At 43.4% G+C, this 24,693-nt stretch overlaps 1 protein-coding gene across 2 annotated transcripts in view; it reads right to left on the bottom strand.

Moving 5' to 3' along the window:
• Window positions 1–24,693, bottom strand: part of SNX9 (sorting nexin 9) — a 90,725-nt gene that overhangs the window by 41,358 nt on the left and 24,674 nt on the right. Inside the window, exons 2-4 of one of the 2 annotated variants that reach the window (XM_027551933.1) lie at window positions 11,218–11,304; window positions 9,858–9,932; window positions 8,510–8,635 (exon numbers count right to left, since the gene is read on the bottom strand). In XM_027551933.1, the coding sequence (XP_027407734.1) occupies window positions 8,510–8,635; window positions 9,858–9,932; window positions 11,218–11,304 (288 nt within the window). The remainder of the gene's footprint in view (window positions 1–8,509; window positions 8,636–9,857; window positions 9,933–11,217; window positions 11,305–24,693) is intronic. The other variant, XM_027551934.1, reaches the window with a different exon arrangement.

Here is a 24,693-nt window from a genome sequence, read left to right as displayed (position 1 = left end):
CGAGGAAGCGGCCACATGAAGGGTTAAGTATCAACCTCTCGGCAGGGCGGATCTCACCAGCCAGCACGGAAAACCTCAGGATTCAGGATTCACGGGGTGTGATATCAGGTACAGAACCGCAAAGGCTTTTGCCTCAGAGACAGAGGCAAAAATATCCCTAGGCTGAACATTGCTCTGGCCCCACCCTAAGAAGCTTACACTGGAAGAATTAAACTGTTTCCTAAGTAACTTCCTTTTTAAAACAACAGCAACAACAACAACAAAAACCCTACTAGTCTGCAACTGCTGGCCACAAAAATAATAGGATCTGGTTTTGTTATATTTTGCTACTTAGCTGTACTTTGCTTCTGAGATGACATCCTTGGGCCACCAGGACGAATAAGAATCAAACTCTTACTTCTGACAACAGGCATCAGTGAACGTGGGCAAGGGCCTGTTTAGAAGACCACAGCAAGACTGACTTGCCTCACTGGTTTCCCAGGATGTTCTTCTGGATTCAGAGGAAATCAGGTCTTTTGGTTCAACTGGTTTTCCTGTTCTTCAAGACACAGTCTAGGAAGAACACTCTTCACTGCCCAGATCACGAGACTGACAGTGCTGCAAGAGAAGACGCCCGCCCTTCTCTGTGTCCACTTGAACTAGGTCAGACCTCGGCTATGAGGCCATAACCGAGGTCTGAGAATTAATGAAAAAGGTAACTTATATTTCACTATGGTTGCTTTCTGCTTGGCTTTCTACCAAACTAGCGAACAAGAGTACAAAGAATATATAGAAAGGTTCAACAGAGGCTGACGAGTAAGCAGAGCTCCCGCTGCCCACCTGGTTCCTTATAGAGGATGCTCACTCAAAGTTCAGTACAGGTCAACATGGGTCATTCAGTTTGACAAGTCTACCAGGTAAGAAGGGTCAGTAATCAGGGGACTCACCACCTTGTATATTATCATCCTGGGGGAAAGGTTTTGGAAGCATTCGTAGGTCCACCTTATTACACGCAAGGAAATTCTCGTGTGTGCCTCGGTCACACACGTCTACACCTTACTGGTTACGCTGTCACGGTCATTCACACTGCTACACCCTAATATACGGTCTCCTGCTTGGAGGGAAAGAAGGAAGGAAGGAACTTCCAGAGGAAGACTTTGTCCAGGGGCATACAACAAAAATGAACAGAAATTAACTGGGTTTGTGAAAGCCGAGGTTATGGTGTTTTGGTTTGCTTTTTGTAACTCATCTGCCTGACTGAGGCATAACGTCTTTATCTGACATTTCTCATTCATCAGATGTTTAATAACCATGTGCCAATTGTGTCAGGAAATGGGGATAGTAAACAAATAATGTGATTCCTTTATAAGCCAAGAATATTTCAATCAGTTTCTGATAAAGGTTTAATTCTCTTTCTCAAAAAGGCCCACAAAAAGTATAGAATTGTCTTATGTAAAAAGCCTAATCATTTCAGCTCAAAATACAGATAGAACTTGTAAAATTTCCGATTTTGTTCTTTATAGATTTTTTGCTAAAAGGACATCATTGAATTCTACAGATGAACCTCTACTGATTTAAAAAAGCCATCTACAGAAATATAAAAACTTACACATTCATTTAAAAATAAGGCTAGATCAGAACAACATTCTAATTCTATTTGCAGCCAGTCACATAAGTACTACTGACTGGAAAGTACCCCCTCAAAGCTCAAACAGCTCACTGTTCAGTCACTAAGTCGTGTCTGGTTCTTTGTGACCCCATGGACTGCAGCACACCAGGCTTCCCTGTCCTTCAGCACCTCTCGGAGTTTGCTCAAACTTATGTCCATTAAGTCGGTGATGCCATCCAACCATCTCATCCTCTGTCATCCCCTTCTCCTCCTGCCCTCAATCTTTCCCAACATCAGGGTCTTTTCAAATGAGTTGGCTCTTCACATCAGGTGGCCAAAGTATTGGAGTTTCAGCTTCAACATCAGTCCTTCCAATGAATACCCAGGACTGATCTCCTTTAGGATGGACTGGTTGGATCTCCTTGCAGTCCAAGGGACTCTCAAGAGTCCTCTCCAACACCATAGTTCAAAAGCATCAATTCTTTGATGCTCAGTTTTCTTTATAGTCCAACTCTCACATCCATACATGATCACTGGAAAAACCATAGCCTTGACTAGACAGACCTTTGATGACAAAGTAATGTCTCTGCTTTTTAATATGCTGTCTAGGTTGGTCATAACTTTCCTTCCAAGGAGTAAGCAAACAAAAACGTCTCATTAATTTCTAAAAAGTAAGTTCTGTAAAGATTCAGTGATTGAAGAGTTTTTAAAAAGATCTATACTGAGAACCTTTTTATAATTATATAATTTAAACACTAACAACTGGGCGAAAACCAACATGAGGACAAGTATTAACACATGTTTAGCAATGATATCTGAGATTTATTTTCACCAGCAGGCTAATACATGCTGGAGGCACAGCTACTAATAGGAAGTGCTCCTGAATCTGTAAAATACCAGATAAATAACTAATAATGAAACCACCAATAACCACTAAAAACTATTCTTTTTTAAAGGTATTGTAATAGCTGTCCTTATCCACCTTAAAATTATACTAGAAAAAGAAAAAACAAGAATCTAATTCATTTCTTAAATATCCTTCAATAAGTTTTCTACACTGTTTGCAACTGTGGTGTCTCTGTGTATATATATGTTTGTATTTTATGGTATGTATATATTTATTTTATTTTAAAAATTTTTATTGTGCTGAAATGTAATGTAAAAGTTCCCACTGTAACCATTTTTAAGCGCATCGTTTCATGGCATTAATTACATTGTCAATGCTGTGCAGTCATCATTACCGTTTTCATCAAACTCCCCCATCCTGTGTATATATTTAAACACCAGGAAGGTAACACTACCCGTAGGGAGATGCCTTTGTAAAGGCCCGATCATCCACATCTGCACATCTGAAGCTACCCTTGTTCTTCTACCAGCAGCCCTGGCTTCCTGAGGGGCAGCTGTCCTGCACTCTCCCTGGCCAGCCCCTGCTGATGACGCGGATTCCTGGCTCTGCTGTGCAACAGCGCTGCAGGGGACCCCCTCTCCTGCCCAGACGCCTGTCCGACAGCAGAGCCGGGGGCAGGCTCACAGGTGCTGGGTCAGAGAGCAGACGTGCTTCACGTACTAACACAGACTCTCACACTGTCCTCCAGAAAGCTTCATCGGTTTATCTTTACCAGCTCCACATCGGAACTGCCTACTGAACATGCCTTTCCTCACGTTAGGTGTTAAAACACTTTTAATTCTCTGCTAATTTGACAAAAAGAATTTCAAAATGAGCATTTTGCAATATTTACTGGCTCTTTGTACTTCCTTTCCAATGAAAAAATCTGTTCACCCCCTTCACCCATTTCTTTTTCTGAGCTGTTCATCTTTTCCCTATAGATTTATGAGAGTTCTCTATTAACAGAATTACCTGGTACCTCTGGCACGTTAGAAATTCTTTTCCTAGGTGAATATTACTTTTTGATTTAAATGTACCAGCCTATGGTTGCTATAAATTCTATTGTGTTTAGAAACACCTTCTATATCCCAAGGTTATAAAAAAAAAAATGTTGCCTATATTTTTTTCCAAGTATTTAAAAAAATAAACAGCTTTATCATTGTTCAAATTAAATTGTTCCAGCACATTTAAAGAATAATGCATTGTATTCCTTTGACATTTACAGTCTAGTCTATGCCACAGTCAAGCGGCAAGTCTGTGTTTTACAGGTAAGGAGTTCCCTCACGTTCTGGACAAGGAAGAAAAAGGTCACAGTGGGTCGTGGGGCTGTTGCACGAACGTTATCCACCACCATACTAGTCACTGCCTGCTCAGTGAGAAGCTAGAACAGAAGGGGCCCCAACAACCCAGAATTAGGAATTTTAAGGAAAAAAAAAGGAAGTGCTATTTTACATATTAAGTTAAAAACGTGTGAACTAACTACTCTGAAATGCAGTATAGCTTCAAAAGTCAAGGAGGGTTCAGATAAATTAAAAAATAACAGGCTCAAAGTAAGTTATTTATGAACATCTGCAGGTGGAATGTAACCTTTTAGAAAGATCTTTCTAAAAATATGATTTAAAAGAAGGACACGACAGTCAGAAAGATGGATAAGCAGCAGCTGAATGTGTGGCTTTAACCTGCCTGTGTGGGAAGAAAGCCAAATTCAAAACAAGTGGTGCTGAGAAGACTAAAAGGATACTGATTAGGAAGAGTGTGGTGTGGTGTGCTGAGCTGGGGGCGGGGGGTTGGAGCGGGGGCCTGCCTGACCCACGGGCAGAGGAGAGGGCTGGCTCCTTCCTTTGACGCACAGTAGGCAGATCCTTTACCAGCTGAGCCACAGGGGACACGCTCCTCCGACACACCTGCCTCCAAACAAACGGTCCTCCCGGGAGAAGGCAACGCCAGAGTCACTAGAAAAGCCCAAGAGGCATATCCCTGGACCAAAAACAGTATTTTCTAACCAACATTCCGAAAATGAAATGGAAAAACCTGACAGCAACGTTCTCCGAAGCTACCAATCAACAACAGTATTTATAAAACATACCACAGTCTTGGCCCATTTAAATTGTTCATACATCCCAGACAACTGAGACCATAGATGGCTGTTAAAAATATTTTTACCCTATTTAAGTAAATGCAAATGCTCAGATTAATTAATTACAGTCATGTATTCTGTATTTTGTTACTCCTGGTTTCAGTTTATTTTGTCTTTGCTTTCAAATGATCTGATTAGATTTAATGTCAGATTGGACTAGTAAAATCCAACCTTCATAAGTTGATTATATTTTCTTTCAACCAACCTGGAAGAAAAAAATTAAACTTATGTGGACCAGTTTATATTACATTTATGTAGTGAGAAATCTTCTTCATAATACAACAAAATTTGAAAAATCCAACCTTCATAAGTTGATTATATTTTCTTTCAACCAACCTGGAAGAAAAAAATTAAACTTATGTGGACCAGTTTATATTACATTTATGTAGTGAGAAATCTTCTTCATAATACAACAAAATTTGAGATTGATTTTTTTTGGGGGGGTAAGGAAAAACAACTTTATTTGGAAATCCCTTAGGCAGAGAAGATGGTGGACTCTTGTCCCAAAGAATCATTTTATGTATTTATTTTTTAATATAAATTTACTTACTTTAATTGGAGGCTAATTACTTTACAATATTGTATTGGTTTTGCCATACATCAACATGAATCCACCACGGGTATACACATGTTCCCCAGAGACTGATTTTAAATTTGTGTTTATGAGTTAAACTGCTTCAGCCAATCCTGAGCCAATGGTTGAAATAGGTCCCTGAATTAAAATACAATAAATAGCTCTGTTTTGTTTCCTTCACTTATTTTATGATTATCTCAATATAATTCCCCTTTATTGAAATGCTGTCCTTATTAATGTGGTTTCACCGGTGTTTTTGTATAATTCATTGAATCTCAGCTGGGTTGACTTTGCCCATCTGGCAACATTTGGAGACAGTTTTGGTGACTGCGGTGAGGGTGGTGCTACAGGCCAGAGATGCTGCTGGTTATCACAATGAGGAAGCGTCAGGCCCCAAATGTTAACGGCACCCAGGCTAAGAATCCCCGGTAAAATGTCAAATAACGTTTAACTGGGCTTCCCTGGTGTCTCAGTGGTAAAGAACCCGCCTGCCAATGTAGGAGATGCAGGAGATGTGAATTCGATCCCTGGGTTGGGACGATCCCCTGGAGAAGGAAATGGCAACCCACTCCAGTACTCTTGCCTAGAGATTCCATGGACAGAGGAGCCTGCAGTCTATGGGGTCACAAAAGAGTCTGATACAATTTAGCGACTAAACAACGAGATTTAACTACTATTTCTTCACATTTTATCTTGAGTAAACTTTAACTAGCCAACATTCTCAGGTATTATAGATTAACAAAATATACGAGAATGCTCAACTATGGTGATAACTTCACCTCCAAATTTTAAATATCTGAGCCAGACTAATTTGTAATTCAGGATGTCCACAAAAGCTATTTTAAAATATATAAAATCTGCAATTAACATTTAGTAACAGTACTTTGAAAAACTCTCTTAAAAGGTTAAGATATAAATATCCTATGAGCAGATAAATGTAAATGAGATGATTATTAGGCTTTACACTATTTAAAGCCTTTTATGTAGTTAAAAATATCAAGAGATATCTCCTAAAGCCCATTCACTTCTAAAGAGGTATGAAGCAGGAACATTTTCAGCTCCATCTTCTCAATTTTCTTGTTGACACTGGCTCTGGATAATCATTTAGCAATAACTGAACCAGGCCAAAGTACTGGAGCTTCGGCTTCAGTATCAGCCCTTCGAAAAAATATTCAGGGTTGATTTCCTTTAGGATTGACTGGTTTGATTTCCTCAAGTCCAAGCTCCAATATTTTGGCCACTTGATGTGAAGAACTGATTCATTAGAAAAGGCCCTGATACTGGGAAAGATTGAAGGCAGGAGGAGAAGGGGACGACAGAGGATGAGATGGTTGGATGACAGTACCAACTCGATGGACACGAGTTTGAGTAAGCTCCGGGAGTTGGTGACGGACAGGGAAGAATGGCGTGCTGCAGCCCCTGGGGTCGCAAAGAGTCAGACACGACTGAGTGACTGAACTGAACTGAATCAGGTAGTCACCTAAATTGGTCAAATTCATTAAAATTAATATTAAAATTTCAGTACATTTTTCTCAAATTATCCCGCTTTTCCAGTACAATAACAGTGCAAACTACTGGATGTGCGGCTGCCTTCACGCGCACTGCACCTGCACGAGGGGCTCACGCCGGACACGCACGGCACGAGCCAAGGCCACAGAAGTCATGCCCTGCTCCAGCCAGAGTTTTGACACTAACCGCAGAGGACCCTTTTCCTTCCTCGCCCTCGCTTGCGAGGATATTCCCAGTTTATCGGGTCTGTGTTCAACATGCCAGACTTTTACAAGCAACTCTGAATGAACACCCTGGCTTCTCACTAATAATCAATGCTATAAAAATAGTCTGCAGCAGGCTTAAGAGGCAAGGTCTTTGTTAGAACCCAGCAAGAGAACGCCACACACACACCTAACAGCTATTTTGTTCGTGCTTTCAGGGAATGGCAAGAGCTTGACACACCACAGGCTTCCACACGTGTGCTTTGTTCCGTCAAGCCCGACTACGATTTACACACCACAGGCCTTCACACGTGTGCTTTGTTCCGTCAAGCCCGACTACGATTTACACACCACAGGCCTTCACACGTGTGCTGTGTTCCGTCAAGCCCGACTACGATTTACACACCACAGGCCTTCACACGTGTGCTTTGTTCCGTCAAGCCCGACTACGATTTACACACCACAGGCCTTCACACGTGTGCTGTGTTCCGTCAAGCCCGACTACGATTTACACACCACAGGCCTTCACACGTGTGCTTTGTTCCGTCAAGCCCGACTACGATTTACACACCACAGGCCTTCACACGTGTGCTGTGTTCCGTCAAGCCCGACTACGATTTACACACCACAGGCCTTCACACGTGTGCTGTGTTCCGTCAAGCCCGACTACGATTTACACACCACAGGCTTTCACACGTGTGCTGTGTTCCGTCAAGCCCGACTACGATTTACACACCACAGGCCTTCACACGTGTGCTTTGTCCCGTCAAGCCCGACTACGATTTACACACCACAGGCCTTCACACGTGTGCTGTGTTCCGTCAAGCCCGACTACGATTTACACACCACAGGCCTTCACACGTGTGCTGTGTTCCGTCAAGCCCGACTACGATTTACACACCACAGGCTTTCACACGTGTGCTTTGTTCCGTCAAGCCCGACTACGATTTACACACCACAGGCCTTCACACGTGTGCTGTGTCCCGTCAAGCCCGACTACGATTTACACACCACAGGCCTTCACACGTGTGCTGTGTTCCGTCAAGCCCGACTACGATTTACACACCACAGGCCTTCACACGTGTGCTGTGTCCCGTCAAGCCCGACTACGATTTACACACCACAGGCCTTCACACGTGTGCTGTGTTCCGTCAAGCCCGACTACGATTTACACACCACAGGCTTTCACACGTGTGCTTTGTTCCGTCAAGCCCGACTACGATTTACACACCACAGGCTTTCACACGTGTGCTGTGTTCCGTCAAGCCCGACTACGATTTACACACCACAGGCTTTCACACGTGTGCTTTGTTCCGTCAAGCCCGACTACGATTTACACACCACAGGCCTTCACACGTGTGCTGTGTCCCGTCAAGCCCGACTACGATTTACACACCACAGGCCTTCACACGTGTGCTGTGTCCCGTCAAGCCCGACTACGATTTACACACCACAGGCCTTCACACGTGTGCTGTGTCCCGTCAAGCCCGACTACGATTTACACACCACAGGCCTTCACACGTGTGCTGTGTCCCGTCAAGCCCGACTACGATTTACACACCACAGGCCTTCACACGTGTGCTGTGTCCCGTCAAGCCCGACTACGATTTACCTGGTTGTTGCTGTTGGCGGCCGATGCATTGGCTTGGGCTGTACTTGCTGACAGGGAGTCGAAGAAGGCTTGGTCGGCCACTGAATTTCCACAAGCAAACTGATCTTTGCCATCACTGGGCAAAATCTGAACATTGGGAAGGACCATAGTTACTTACTTCATAGACTATAGAGTTATTTCAGAGGTAGAATCCCTGATGGCAAGTAAGAACTATCAAAAGGTTTCTATTCTTAAAAGGTATGAGCTCAAGAATATCTGCCCTAATGATTCCTTTCTGCAAGTGTGCAGAATTCTTTAGAAAAACGCAATTAATACCAGGATCAGCTTATCACATTTTTCTCATTCTTGTCAGTTTTTAGGATCCTGAATGCACGGTGTACAGAGGTCAAACATGACATAACGTGAGACCCGTGGGCCAGGTTCAGGGACCTGTGAATCCTCTGATAGTGTCTGGAAAGGTGGGGTGCCTGCCCGTGCACATGTCGGGCTGGCCTGAATTCATTTGGTTTTTCCGGAAAAGATGCTCTAGAAAAACCCAAACACACTTTCTGGCCAACCCAACATTTCAGCAATATCATCAGTATTCTCCAAAGCGCTCAAAATTCCCCACTGAACTCTCAGTCAGGACAACTGCCAGCCTTCCCATTTTGCAGGCAGCGCCCAGCACACACCCTCCCAGGGCATGTGATCTCTCTACTGGACGGGAACCCAAGGCAACTCTGTTCCTGAGCTACACTCCAGTTTTACTCACAGGCTACCAGGCAGCCTCAGTGTCTCGCTATCACCCGGGATGAAAGAGGCAGGCTCACCATGGACCCAGGGCTCCGTTCTGCGTGACCTACGGACAGCCAGCAGGGGGTGCCAGGAGGCCGACTCAGAGAGCCTTGGTCAGCTGGGTGGGGTGTGTCCCCACACCATCCTTGGCATTTATCACTGCAGAGCTTGCACCCGGCAACAGCTCACTCAAGATCCTGGGTCTTGGAGAATGGGAGAAGGAACTGACAGAGAGGTCCTAGACTAGCACAGGGAGAAGAAAGTGACCTTAGAGTCTGCTACTGAAACTCTGTGAGTCCACTCTACGAAAGCTGCTATCCTTGGAAGGAACTTCAGCTGAGTATTTGGAGTCACTCTTTGGCATATAAGTCTGTAGGTAATATTTCTTCTTGGTTCTAATTTAGTGAATTTTCTACATTTTATATAATCAGCAAGTAATTATTTTTACAATGGAATTTTTTTCATTAAAAATAAAAATAGAGTTATCTTTCATTCTTGTCCTTTAAGTTGATAATTCATAAAAACACATATGACAAAGACCAGGTTTAATTAATAAACAAGAGTAAATTCTTACCTCAACATAGTCTGTTGGAACAAGCCCTCGTTCTCCTTTGCTGTTTCTTCCTTCCAGCCATCCTCCACCAACATCCTCAAAAAGGTTAAAAGAAAAAAAAATATTATAGTTGGAATTTCCTGGAGAAATTTGGCTCTGGGAATTGTTATCCATAAAAAAAGTAATTAACGTTAACCCATTAACCTTTTCATTCCTATGGGGTTAACGCTGTTAAAAATGTCAAATTCTTAAGCTTTCTCTTTATGCCAGAAAAGGATATAATTTAAAAATGAGAAAAATCAAACTTCAACAATAATTGATCAGAGAGAGAGAAACAGAATGCCAAGATTTTGTAATTTCTTTCTGATGACTGGTCTGTGGTAGACTACACATGGTTTGCAGCTCTGATTGTCAAGGGGCAGAACGCACCCTCACTTCCAGAACCTGCGCTATCCTTCGTGACCTCTTCGGCCAACAGACTGAGGTGGAGATAACACAGGGTGAATACGGAGCCGGCCTCAAGAGGCTCTGCACACTTCAGCTCACTCTTCTTTCTTCCCCCAAAGAGCTGATATTTGGGTTGACAGATGATGACAGAGACAAGGCTCCGTCCGTCTCCCTGTTGGCCCACCCAAAGCCAGCCGACCCCCAGCAGGAGAAATGCCAGACAGAGGAGGTCATAGTGGCCTGCTCTGCCCTAGCGCCATGCTGGGTGATGCAGGCCCATGGGTGAGCCCAGGTCAGGAGAACCACCCAGCTGGCTTGTGGATCCCCAAGGAACAACAACAGACTGTTTAAGCCACTAAGCTTTGGGATTGCCTGTTATTTAGAAAACTAACTGGCCCAACCTTCCAGAGCGCTCCTAGATAAATAATGTTAATAAACTAAACAGTATAATGTATTCTATGCCACGATTCCCAATTTTTAATGTTACCTTTGAAAAATCCTACTGCTTCCCTTTAAGATAATAAGGGCTATCTTAAATTCATAAACCATACCCTAATTAACATCCACCTGAATCTAGATAACATATTCTTTAAAAAAGTCATTTTAAATGACTGTCCATTTCTTGACCACAACAGCAATTTAAATACTATTTTACTGAGAAATTAAGAGTGCTTCTTCATTAAAAAAAAAAAAGTAAATATAAGCTTTCATGTCTTCTATGATTAAAAATAGGGCCTATTTACTTATACACACCTGGCATACTGTATAAAACTACATATATTTTTTTCTAACCAGCAATTCTTTTTTTAACCATCAGTACTGCACAAGCAACAGGAAAGGAATTCATGTGGGTTTGAAAGATCAGCCTATTAAAAAAATAAAATCTTAAACATAAATCCTTAAGAGACCAATTTAAACATAACAGTTCTCTTACTGGATTTGTAATTGTGATGATTTCGCCTTCGTTAACTGTCAGTTCATTATTTCCAGGTTCAGCAGAAAAATCATACATAACCCGAGCCTATTGGAAGTAAAGAGAAAAAGAGGAAGTTACAAATGTAAACGTAACAGTAAAAAAAAGAGAAAAAGAACCACCTATGCCGCTCACTTTGTGAACAACATGTCATGACCGCGGTTGCGGTTGTTTTGGAACAAAGGAAGACGTCGGATCAAAGTGATTCATCAGCCCTGTTTGTGAGGAAGAATGACACGAAGAGAGAGAGCCCTGCTCTGCTCTGGGAGGAGGGAGGTTTCTGGTCGCCGCCCACACTGCACTTGAGATCAGGCCCCGAAGAACTCAGAATAAACCCATTTCAGCAAGGGGAAAAGAGCACGCATGGCCTTCCTGGCAGGAGGTAAGGAGTGGAAATACAGACACTGTTCACTGTGGGCACATGGACTCTCAGAGACTGAGGGATCTCCATGGAAGTATGTACACACGAGATGCACAGTCTTTAGATGAGCCTCCTGCTATTAAAACTCTCACTGTTCTTTACCTAGGGTAAATTTTGATGGTGCAGCAACCTTAGCCAACTAAAAACACAGAAATCTGAGCTGTGTGCAAGATATATTCATACTCTTCTACTAGAATACTTCCTACTAAGAAGAAAGTGTTGGTTGCTCAGTCGTCTCTGACTCTCTGCGACCCCATGGACTCCAGCCCACCTGGCTTTTCTGTTCATGGGATTCTCCAGGCAACAATACTGGAGTGGGTAGCCACTCCCTTCTCCAGGGGTTCTTCCCGATCCAGTGATCGAATCCAGGTCTCCTGCTTTGCAGGTGGATGCTTTACCATCTGAGCCATACGAAGACTTACCTAGGGCTCTCGTATACTTGGGTCAGGTAACCTGAGCAGCTGTGATTTTCAAAATTTTTCTTGCCATGGAATCTGAATCTCATAGAAAATAGACTAAAGGGAAGCTGTTCTGGTTGATGTGAGGTGGGGCTGCTCTTTCAGGCCCTTCCTCAAGCAGATGCTTGAGGTACCAACCCTGAGATGTGGGTTCCTTGGAATAACTGCCATGCACGTATTCCAAGAAAGACAACTACTGCTGTAAAAAATACATATACTTTTATGTCATGTGCATTTAGTCCATCTCAAATTCTAAATAATTGTCTCTTCATGTACTGTCTTATAGAAGGCAGTCCATCTTACAAATCGAGACCACATGTACCTAGGAAACGTGGTTTGTTTTGAATTCATCCTGGTGCTTCCCGGTGGCTCAGTGGTAAAGACTCCACCTGCCAAAGCAGGAGACGTGGGCTCGATCCCTGGTCAGGGAGGATCCACATGCCGCGGAGCACTAAGCCCACGTGCACAACTGCTGAGCCTGTGCTCTAGAGCCGTGCGCAGCAGCTACCGGAGGCCCTGCGCCTGCAGCCTGAGCTCCACGACAAGAGAAGCCGCCACAAGGAGAAGCCTGCGCACCGCAACGGAGGAGCCCTCGCTTTCCGCAACTAGAGAAAGCCCACGCGGCAATGAAGACCAAAGAATGAATATAAATAAATAAACAGAATTATATCTATATAAAAGTAATTGTCCTAAGAGGCAAAGCGAAGTCTGCCTACAGGGTTCACCAGCTAGGACTAGCGGGCATACACGCCTTTAACACGCATTTGCTGCACACCGACCATGGGGCAAGAACACGCTGGCCAGTGCTTCCTCCACACCTGCTTAAGGACACCTGAAATGCTTCTAACAGGGACCAAGGATTCACATCCAGTGGCAGAAGATTATGGGGAAAGATCCCAAATTCTAATTTACTTTGAAATACATCAAAAATTATAAGATGAACTGGTGGAGGAATGTGATAAAGCAGGTATAGTAAGTAAACTTATTTATGGAATCTTGATAGTGGGTTTATGGTGTCCAATGGAAAATGAGTTCAACTTTTCTACATGCTTGAAATTTTTCATAATAAAATGTTGGAAAGAAATGAACAGTAGTGCACAGCATCAGATCCTTTACTTTTACACACTGGGAAGGGGGACTGAGAGCCAGGCTCAGGTAGAGTGAGAATTCTGCAAGTGTCACCGTTTTCCTGAGGTCACTACGAGGACAGCAACCCTGGGCTGAGGTATGTTCCTCACGCAGCTGCAAAAGGAGATAGAATTCGGCTTCTCCCACTCAGGACTAAAACATGTTTTTAAAAACATGTCAAACCAACCTCAATCCCTCACGCAATGAGGGCAGATAGGAGGTAAAGGCCTGAGGAGGGAGAGGGGGGCTCCCCAGGCCAGGACGCACCCCCAGGACAAGAGCCAGACAAGGAACCCACTGTTTTGATCCTGCTCCTTGAGGATCCGTTAACAATTTTTTTGATCCACTTAAGTCCAACCAGGCCTCAGATACAGAATAGCAAAGCCTCTCCTTTACTAAACTTAACAACTTGGTGAAACAGAATGTGAAACAAGTCAAAAATAAAAAAATGGAAACTCCCCTACACATTTAAATATTACTGAACATCTACCCACGGAAAATGTCTATAAGCACTGTAGGTTTATTTTAAACATTGACTTAGGACTTGTTTTTTTTTTTTTAAACCTAGAGATGCTTAAGAATTATAACTGAGACTAACTTTGGGGAAGATTTAAAAAGCACATCCCCAAATGAGCATAAATGTCAACAGGAAAAAAAAAAAAAAGCCACTGAGCTGAGAAGAGCAACTCGGTTGCTCTAGGTGAGCAGGTTTGGCGCACACTGGAAGCCCGCCAACACCAGCTCCTCTCCCGTCTTCTCTCGGCCTCCAGGTCTCCTCACCTTCCCACCCTCGCCGCCACTACAGGGTCCACGCAAACAAAGATGCTGCCCTCGACCTCAACTGCCGAGCCGCCGACTATTTCTGATGTGGTCGTTGAAAGAAAAGGTTATTTTTCTCACTCCCTTTTCCAGTAGTAGCTGTTCTTTAAGAAACAACTCCAAGCATTTCAAGGGCTAAATTTCCACAGTTCCTGGTCAGTCAGAATTGGTGGCAGCCATTGAGAATAGCTCCAAAATTAATTTTCTTCTGTAAATTTTTTTAAGAATAGACTACCAGTAAAATTGATACATGCTTTTAAAAATGTTTTTCCGAAAATGGGTTGAGGTATGTTCTCCTGAAACATGACGCACTTGGAGGAGATTTCTAACTGGCCAACTAGACAAGCAGTGCGGCTTGAGAAACCTCCAAGACAAAGAGAAATGTAAACATAAATTCATTGCGTAGGAATATGTTTCCAAGAAACGAATAGAATGATCTTAAGTCTCTGTGTAACAAAAGGCAATTTACAATCACAAGGGGGAAGAAATCCTTCGGAATACTTTCACTAAACCAATCAAACTGTACCATCCACTGCCGTGTCACTCCGCCCAGCCTCCACTCCACTCATGCACAATGATTCTGGAAATACTTGGACCAAGGGAATCCAAAGGCCATGTTGTGACCAAACTGCTGGAGGCTGGGATGACTCTAAGAGACTTTCTACCCAGACTCGCCCGGACCAAAGCTTCTTTATTTGGTGTATAGAACAATCAGATGAAAGCATCTGAACAGTTCTTGGATGTGGTGGCATCAAACTGGCCATATCACACATAGCATCACTATTACCTCAATCACTAATATATAAAACATGAGCTACCAGGGAAAGAACTCTGCAATTCACATGAAAAGGTTTAAAGAGCATCTAGAACTCAAGAAAAAGACCGGCAATCCACCAGAAAAATGGGCAGAGAAACACGGCTCACAGAAAAAAATAAAATGGTCCTTATACCATTTATGTCTGGGGAAAAAAAATGCTCAGTCCCACACATGAAGGAAGACAAGTTGATCGGCAGATGTAGCCAGATCTCCCTTTGCTGGGGACTGCACTATTTAAACCTCTGCCAGCAATACGAAAGAAACGGTTCTCCCCAGCTTCACAAACAAAATCAATCACCCAACCTTTGTATTTCTGCTCATCTGATAAGTGAGAAATTTTGCCTCAATACAGTTTTCAAGATCCATTTACCCTTAGATCCAGAAGTCTCATTTTGAGAATCCATTCTCTACACGCATGTGTGTACCACGGCACTTAGTGCAGCACTGTTTGCAATATGAAAAGACTGCAGACCACCCTGGTAGCTACTAAAAGGGAATTAGTTACATAGACCATGGTATAGCATCATAAGAAAATATGTAGCAATAAAAGAATGGGAACAATCTATGTACTGACACGAACTACTGTATCATTAACTGAGGAGAGCTAGCTAGCTGCACAATAGGGCATGTAGTATGCTACTTTTTTCAGAGGCAGAATACTTATACTTGCCAGTACTTCCATAAAGAAGCACTGCTGCTAAGTCGCTTCAGTCGTGTCCGACTCTGTGCAATCCCATAGACAGCAGGGACCAGGCTCCCCCGTCCCTGGGATTCTCCAGGCAAGAACACTGGAGTGGGCTGCCATTTCCTTCTTCAATGCATGAAAGGGAAAAGTGAAAGTGAAGAAAGAAGCACTAGATAATTAAAAGAAATTCTTTTAAAATTGGTTGCCTATAGAGATGGGAGAGGAAAATGAATGGATAAGAATACTGAGATTTCTCAGTTTATTTCTTATCATTTTAACTGTGTACATGTATCACCTGCCCAAGACTTCTAAATGAAGATGGCGTGGGGGGGAGGTTACAAGAATCAGCAAAAGATAACTAGTTAGAAATAATGTAAGGAGATGTGTAAGGGAAAACTTTACAATATTCCTGAAAGACACAGAAAATGGGAAAAGCTGAGGAGTGTGGCACGCTGTTTGCAACAATGGCCACAATCAATCTTCCCATCCCTCTCTGAAGGTGACTTTGCCACTCCTCCCAGTACCAAGTGGAGGCTGTTTTTCCACCTTTTGACTCTGGACTCGTTCATTTGCTTGCTTTGGCTGACAGGGTAACAGCAACCGTGATACAAGCAAAGGGCATGAAGCACCTGCCGGGTGGGGCCTGCCCTCCCGGTTGCCAGGATCACCTCCCCAACCACATGAGCCTCTGCAAAAGAGAGACCACCGTCTCACCCCAGCCCCCCCAGCTGCACAAGGCGAGACCCCGGTATGTGGGCACAGCCACCCACGGCCTCGAGGCCTGGGCAGGCTTTTCAGACCACAAGAACCACTCACAGCCAATCTGCAGAGGTACAGGGAATAACACGCTGTCTTAAGTCATTAAGTTTACAGAAAACCATGAAGAGCACCAAAGGACATCTTAGGTGAATTTTTAAAATAATCTTGCAGTGGAGGAGGACTTCAAATACGGAACAGAAATCCTGAAGAGAGAAAAATTTCTCTTCTCCCAAAATAACACATACCTACCTTGCCTGGCAAAAGCCATTATCAATAAGATTAAACAAAAAAAACAAATGACAAGACAGGAAAAATATGTGACTTTTATCACAGACTAAAGTTGGCTCTCCTACTCTATGAGGGGTAACTATGAATCAGTAAAAATAAAAGGCTCTCAAAAATGTAAAACCTCACTTATAAAACTAAACAAATATTAATTTTCCACTATTAACTGGCAAAACAAAAACCTTTGATCAGAACATCGTGGGTGAGGGTGTAGGGGCAGAGAAAGAGGAGATACGTAGAGCTGGTGGCAGTGAGAGGCAGCCTGGCAGTGCCTATCAAAATCCAACTCAGCCTCCAGGAAGTCTTCCTCCAGAAATATTCACACATGTGCAAACGGTTATTCACTGCAGCTCTGTTTACAGAGCAAAGGACCAGGCCAGCCTGAAAGTAAGGATTGGTTAGTCAAATAGGGCCCTGCCATGGAAGGGAGTATCAAGTACTCCGGCCAAAAAAAAAGAGAAGGGCTTGCTTATTTTTCACATGTGGAATCATCTCTAAAGTGTGTACATTAAATGAGAAAATAAAGCAAAGTACACCATTGTGTCAAAAAAAAAAGAAAGAAAGAAAGAAAGAAAATGCATCTGCTTATCTCTGTAAAGATATATAGAAGTAACATTGCCTCTACGAGAAGACAGCCGGCTGAAGGACAGATAGGAGAGAAATTTTCAGTGTTATCTTTATGTACCATTTTAAGTGCTGTTTTTTTTAATATGAACTTACTGTTCAGTCAAAAAAAATTATAAATCAGAAGCACTGTCTTATACCACTAACCCAGGAAGCTCAGAATCTTGCTGAAATTACCACAGTCTTTTCGAGAATGTTTCCCCAGGTATGACAGAACACAAAATGCTCCAAAGTTTAACTCAAAAAATGGCTGGAAGGCAATCAGAATCCGTAGTATAGTCTACACATTCCTGGAGCTCTCAGTCTGCGTGCTGCTATTTCTGTGTGTGTGTATGTAAAAAGGCACTTTTAGAACAACAACAAAAGCAATATAATGAAGATAAAAAAGGAAAAGTCAGAAAATGTTCCTCTTCGCCCCAAAGGGCACAAGCGCTAATAGATTTGAAAGTACCCCTCAGGATGTTCTGCATTTGACACGCGTGTGTGCGTGTGCACTCGCACACACACACACACATATACACACACCCAATCAGAACCACGGCACCCGTACACCTCTGCATTTCATGTTTCATCTAGTCTTCGGACTCTTCATATCAGCATATCTACCCTGCTCTTTATCTGAGTTGCAAGGCTACTAATCACCACTCAACCTCCAGGGCAAAGCACAGGAAAACCTACTTACCTGTGGCTAAGAAAAAACTGCACCCCCCTCCAAATTCAAATAGCTTTACTGTGTTTCCTGGTTATAAAATGACATGTACGTTATAGAAAAACAAGATAAAGGTTTACCAGCAAACAGTACCCCAGTCTCAAACTTCAGAGACAGTGAGCAGGAAACATACACGCTCCCCTGACAGTGGGCTGTCTGCGCCACCCCTGCCCCCCAGCGCATCCTGACAATGTTTTCATTTCTCCCCCAAAGTGGGGATGAACTGTAATTACTGGCAACGTGGTGATAAGAGCTGGCTTCAGAGCCAGACCACGAGTCCAACTGCCCATTCTACTTACTGTTTCACCAGCCGTGTAAACTTGGCTGAATTCCTCAAAGTCTCCGGCTCAAATTCCTCAAGAATGCGATAAGGCCAACAGTATATGCCTCGTGACACAAATGATCAGTGAAGTAATAGATGTAAGGTGATCGGAACAGTGACTGGCATAAAGGGCTCAATTAATGCTACCTATCATGACCTCCAGCGTTTCCCCTCAGTATTATACATACATTCTGTGTGTGCTAAAAAAACTTGCTGCCGCACAAGGGAAACAGCCAGTGCCAGGTTACTGACTCACACAAGTAGTTCTAGAGCCTGTCACTTCACCTGACTGAAGGAGAGCCAGACCGCCTGAGAGGCTGACCAGAAAGAGCGTCCACCCCCACTGCGTGTAGTTTGAGTGCGAAGGTAAGGGGTAACCAAGGCTGACGGTGGTCCACAGGGAATTCCTCAACCCCAATCATTTGAAACAATATTAGAATGATGAAAATTAATCAGGAGACCAATTTTAAAATAAAAAGAAATCAAGTTTCTCTGTAAACAATCACTTGATTTTTTTTTAATGTATGTATATACAAAGATAATTGGGGGTTATTCCCAAGTGCAACAACAACAACAACAAAAAACAAAATACCAAGCAGAAGCGATAACCAAATGCATGAAGAGCCTTAGTAAAGAAAACCTTTTCAATAAATCACACTGTGTTCCGGAGAACAAAGGTAGGACATCACAGAGATGCCCAGCCACAAATATAACGTCACTTCATCTAAAATCCAAAAGATTTCTTTTTGAGAAACTGTGAATGAACTTGTCCCAAAGCACTCTGCTCACTTTAAAAAGGGCACCTGAAACGTACCATGACTTGAAAAACCAAAAATGACCAAACTTCACCTTTAGCACTTTAAGGCCACAAACAAAAATCAACAGCCAGAGATCATACGATCATTCTCAAGACTTTTTAACATTTTCATCCACCTCTAATATAAACTCAACCTAGTTTCCAAAACGGCACAAAGTACCTTAAAGTATTCATTTTCCTCATTAGGTTGAAAGACTGTCCCTTAAAACAAGTCCCTACTTCAGCTGTTAGTCTTTTTTGTCTTAATGCTAGTGATCACCAGCAAGGACCACCGAGCCCTTTACTACACTGATTATTCTGTACTGAATACCCAACAACCCCATTTAGGGGGAAAAAAAAATCTCTCTTAAAAGTTAAGAGAAATAAGTCCTCACAAAGAACTCTATCAAAATATTCTATTATACTCAGTGCTTCAGATTCCTTGCAGGGACTGAAATTTCCCCTAAATCCGTATTTTTTTTCAAATACAGAGAGCTTCAGAGCGCTCACCGAGTGCTGGGGAAAGCACAGGCCAGGGCGCCCGAGCGGTGGCGCAGCTTCTCTGCTGTCTGGAGGTCTCGTGGGTCAACTGTGACCGCACGCGAAATGGCAAAAAAAATAACCCTGTCCCCTAGAACGTCATCATTTTCCTGATAGAACACCAATCGACCCAAGGCCTTTTAGGATAAAGCGACTAAAAAAACTACAGTATAGACCAAGTAAAATTTAAAAAAGAAAAAAAAAACTAGAACATAAAGTAAATAATTGATACATCAAAATCTAGTTGTGAAAACAACTAATCAAGGGAACTCCCTGGAGGCCCAGTGGTTAGGACTCTGCTCTTCCACTGCCAACCGCCTGAGGGCCTGGGGTTCCATCTCTGGGAGGGGAACTATGATCCCATAAGGACCAAGAAAAAAAGAAAATCAACCAATCAAATAGCAAAAAGCAACAAAGAAGTAACTGGTATTAGATTTGCTCTGTGACCACATACTGACAAAAACAGCTAGAAAACTGGACAAAATATACAAAGTAACAGTTTCCAGAGACTCCGCAAAAGGACAGCACAGGAAAGGAAACTCCCAGAGAAAAGAAAGGGAAGATGAGCCCTGTGAAGGCTCTGGCTTTCTGACCCGGGGCACTGTCTTTCTGACCGGGGGCACTGTCTGACCAAGTGCTGCAAGAAGCCAAGAGCCCCAGGCAGGAAGCACAGGTCCTGCAAAGTTGACAAGCCAGAGACCAAAATTCCAGGAGGCTGGCCACCTGATGCGGAGAGTTGACTCATTGGAAAAGACTCTGATGCTGGGAGGGATTGGGGGCAGGAGGAGAAGGGGACGACAGAGCATGAGATGGCTGGATCGCATCACTGACTCAATGGACGTTGAGTCTGAGTGAACTCCGGGAGTTGGTGATGGACAGGGAGGCCTGGCGTGCTGCGATTCATGGGGTCGCAGAGAGTCGGACACGACTGAGCGACTGAACTGAACTGAACTGAACCGAAGGCGGCTGAAATCCGAGGACAAACTACCAGAAAGGAGTTACTCAGGGAAAAGGCTCCAGAAACCTGCACAAAGGTCTCCTTGAGCTGGTTGGTAAATACTGAACTGCACACAACTGGGCAAACTGCTTTAAGGCCCGGCAAAGGTCAACTCTTGGGAGCTGCAGGGTCAAAGCACTGTCGGAGGTCAGGCAGAACCAGAAGATACTAGAGCTCTGACTAGCCAGAGAGGGAAATTCCACTGAACACACCCAAAGCATTCAAGGTAACGACCCTAGGCAGGCTAGGGCTAAAGGCTACCCTGGAGTCAACACACTCAGAAGTTACCCTTGAAAGAAAGGAACTGATGCAACATCACCCATAAAGAGAAATATCTTAAAAGCAGCCAAAGATGGGGGCGGGAGCTAGACTCATGACACACAAAGGAACAAAGAAAGACTGTAGGCTTCTTATTAGAAACAATACAAGCAAAATCCACCTGTAAAGCAGTGGAAAATAACAAAATCTATCAACAGAATTCTGTGCCCATCAAAAACATCCTTCAAAACTAAACATGATATAAAGACATTTCCAGACGAAAGCTAAATTTGTCACCAGTAAACCAACACTACCAGAAATATTAAAGGAAGCTGTTTAACCAGAAGGAAAATGATACCAAACACCTGAATTTACACCAAAGAAAGAGCGTCAGAAATAATATGTAGGCAAAAAAAAAAAAAAAAAACTCATCGTTTAATTTCCCTAAAAGATATCTGACTTTGAAAGTCAGATAACTGACTTTTGAAACAAGAATAACCGCAGTGTATTGTGGGGTTTATAAAACTGAGAAATAAAATGTACAAAGAAAACAGCACAAAGGTCAGGAAGGAGATATAGAAACGTGCTGCTGCTGCTGCTAAGTCGTTTCAGTCGTGTCCAACTCTGTGTGACCCCATAAACAGCAGCCCACCAGGTCCCCCATCCCTGGGATTCTTCAGGCAAGAACACTGGAGCTGGTTGCCACTTCCTTCTCCAATGCATGAAAGTGAAAAGTGAGAGTGAAGTCGCTCAGTCGTGTCCGACCCTCAGCAACCCCATGGACTGCAGCCTACCAGATTCCTCCATCCATGGGATTCTCCAGGCAAGAGTACTGGAGTGGGGTGCCATCGCCTTCTCCATAGAGATGTACTAGGTTCTCATAGTATGCGAAGTGCTGTATTGTTATTTGAAATTAGAAATGTGTTAAGATACCAATGCATACTGTGAACCTGAGGGCAATCATGGATGGATGGATGGATGGATGGATGGAAGGAAGAAAATAAATACTCCAATTAAAAGACAGATTGTCAACCTGATAAAAAGTAAGACCCTGGGCTTCCCTGGTCGCATAGTGGATAAGAATCGCCCGCCGATGCAGAGGACAACGGGCTTAATCCCTGGCCCGCGAAGATCACACATGCTGTGGGGCAACTAAGTCCATGCACCACAACTACTGAGCCCATGTTCTGCAACAAGAGATGGCACTGCAATGAGGTAAATATATAAAAGAAAAAAGATCTGCAGGTACGTTATTGATGAGAAATTCACTTTAAGAGACAGAAAACTTGGAAGTAAAGGAATGAAAGTTAAGAAGAGATGGCAGCACTACTGCAGGGGCTCTAGCTCACATAAAGGTCAGGACGGGGGCAGAGGAAGTGCACAGACTCCCCAAGGACTGAGTCACCGGGGGGAAGACAGCCGAGAGCCAGGATCCCTGGAGGCCTGTACAACCTGACTCTGGATGTGCGTGCAAGAAGCAGGCAGGCAGATGTCACTGCAAAACTCCTCCCGCCACGAGAGACAGGGAAGGAAGACACCGGGGCCCTTTTCTTCTGAAGACAACTGGTCCTGGGAAAAGGCCAGTTTAACAGAATTTCAGTATTTCAGAAAGTAGACAAGAATTTCACAACACATAGTAGGTAAACTAACATCAGAAAAAACAGATGGTGCACCAGGTACTGGATTTACTCTCTAACTTCAGACAAGTCAAATGCTGACCAAAATCTAAGAATCAGCACGGCAACTCTGGAGAGTGCTCCTGGAGAGAGTGAGGACAAGCCCAAGAACAGGGGAGGGGAGACCAGGCAGAGGCTGTCGATGAGAGCGGGAGGCGCTGGAGGCCAGGGTTCACAGGGGAGGGTGTGGGAGAGCAAAGGGCCACACACAGGCTGCCCTGGAGACCTGTGGAGGGACCATCTCTCAGAGTCCCCGCTGAGAACTGATCAGCGTGCGAAGCAAGAAAACCACCCAAGGAAGAACCGCCCAAGGAGCACGCAGGACAACCTCCAAGGGGGTAATTAAGAGATATGTGGGATACCTGTTAGTATTTTGCAAAATCGACTTTAGTTTATAAAATCAAGACATTTATGCTTGCCTGGAAAACGGTAAATTTACATTACATATATTTTACCATGATTTTTAAAGTGAAAGTGATGTCACTCAGTTGTGTCTGACTCTTTGCGACCCCATGGACTATATAGCCTACCAGGCTTCTCCATCCATGGGATTTTCCAGGCAAGAGTACTGGAGTGGGTTGCCATTTCCTTTTCCAGTGATTTTTAAAAGTCCATGCAAATAAACAGTACAATGGTGGGGGGAGGGGAACACAACTAAGGTTACCCTAATTGCACTGCATTCCGTCTACGGAATGAGCTTTCTGTGGCTGATGGTACACCCCCTAACACATGGACAGCCACCAGCAGCTAGCAGTAATGTGGGTTTAAAAGTCAAAGAAACAAAAATGTAATCTCAAAAGTGGCCTGCCAGAAGTGTTAAACAAAATAAAATACTTTCAGTGTAGACACCAAGGATACAAAGCAGATGTGATGAGCTTCACACTGTAAAACCACTTTAAATTTTTTTGCTTTAGGGCACTTTTGGGGGGTTACATGTAAGCACATGACCTCGGCTGTAATTTCAAAAAACAGGGACTTCCCTGGAGATGCTGTGGTTTGGATTCTCCCACTGCTGAGGGGGCGAGTTCAGTCCCTGTGAGAACAGAGATCCTACAAGCTGCAGTGTGAGGAGGGGCGGGGGGGGGGGGGGGGGGTGGGAATGAAAGGAAGGAAGGAAGGGAGAGGAGAGGCCAGGAGAAAACTCTCACAGACTACAAAGATAACTGCCCCCTACGCTATATGCTCAGAGGCTCTTAGCCAGTTATACTTTCTAACTAATCCATGATTTTATTTAACTTCTCTGCTCTCTTCTCCTCCTTAGCATTTAAACCACTCTTTAAAGAATTCCTACTTCAACCCCAAATACTCCTTGGACCAATGTCTTCTCTTAACATCTCTAAGAAATTTGAATTTATTGTGTAAGCACACTCAGTCGTGTCCGACTCTCTGTGACCCCATGGACTGTATTCCGTCAGGATCCTCTGTCCATGGAATTCTCCAAGCAAGAATACGGGAGTGGGTTGCCATTTCCTCCTCCAGGGGATCTTCCCAACTCGGGGATCGAACCCAGGTCTCCTGTATTGGCAGGCGGATTCTTTACTACTGTGCCACCTGGGAAGCCTCAACCCCAGATACTCCTCTATCCCTCTGATCTATGCCTTCTCTTAACTTCTCTAAGAAATATGAATTTATTAATCAATTTACTTTCTTACTGGGGTATAGCTGGATTTAGTGTTAATGTCTGCTGCATAGAAAAGTGATCCAGTTACATATATAATCTCTTCCATATTCTTTTCCAGCATGATTTATCACAGGATTCTGGATTCAGTCCCCCATGCTACACAGTAGGACTTTGTTGTTTATCCATCCTATTTGCAATAGTTGGCATCTGCTAATCCTAAACTCCCAATCCATCTCCCCCAACCCTGGCAACCACAAGTCTGCTTTCTAGGTCTGTGAGTCGGGTTTTGTTTCGTAGGTTAGTTCATTCTTGTCTTACTTAGATTTCACATCTAAGTGATAATGTATATATTTGTCTCTTTTGGACTTCACTCAGTGTGATAATCTCTATGTCCATTTAAGTTGCTGTAAATGGCATTATTTCATTCTTTTTCATGGCTGAGTAGCATTCCACTGTATATGTACCATATCTTCTTTATCTATTCAAAAGAAATTTAAATTTTAAGACAAGCTGTCCACGTTC

The sequence above is a fragment of the Bos indicus x Bos taurus genome, chromosome 9, assembly GCF_003369695.1.
Source record: "Bos indicus x Bos taurus breed Angus x Brahman F1 hybrid chromosome 9, Bos_hybrid_MaternalHap_v2.0, whole genome shotgun sequence".
NCBI lineage: Eukaryota > Metazoa > Chordata > Mammalia > Artiodactyla > Bovidae > Bos > Bos indicus x Bos taurus.
This window is presented reverse-complemented; position numbering and strand designations above follow the sequence as displayed.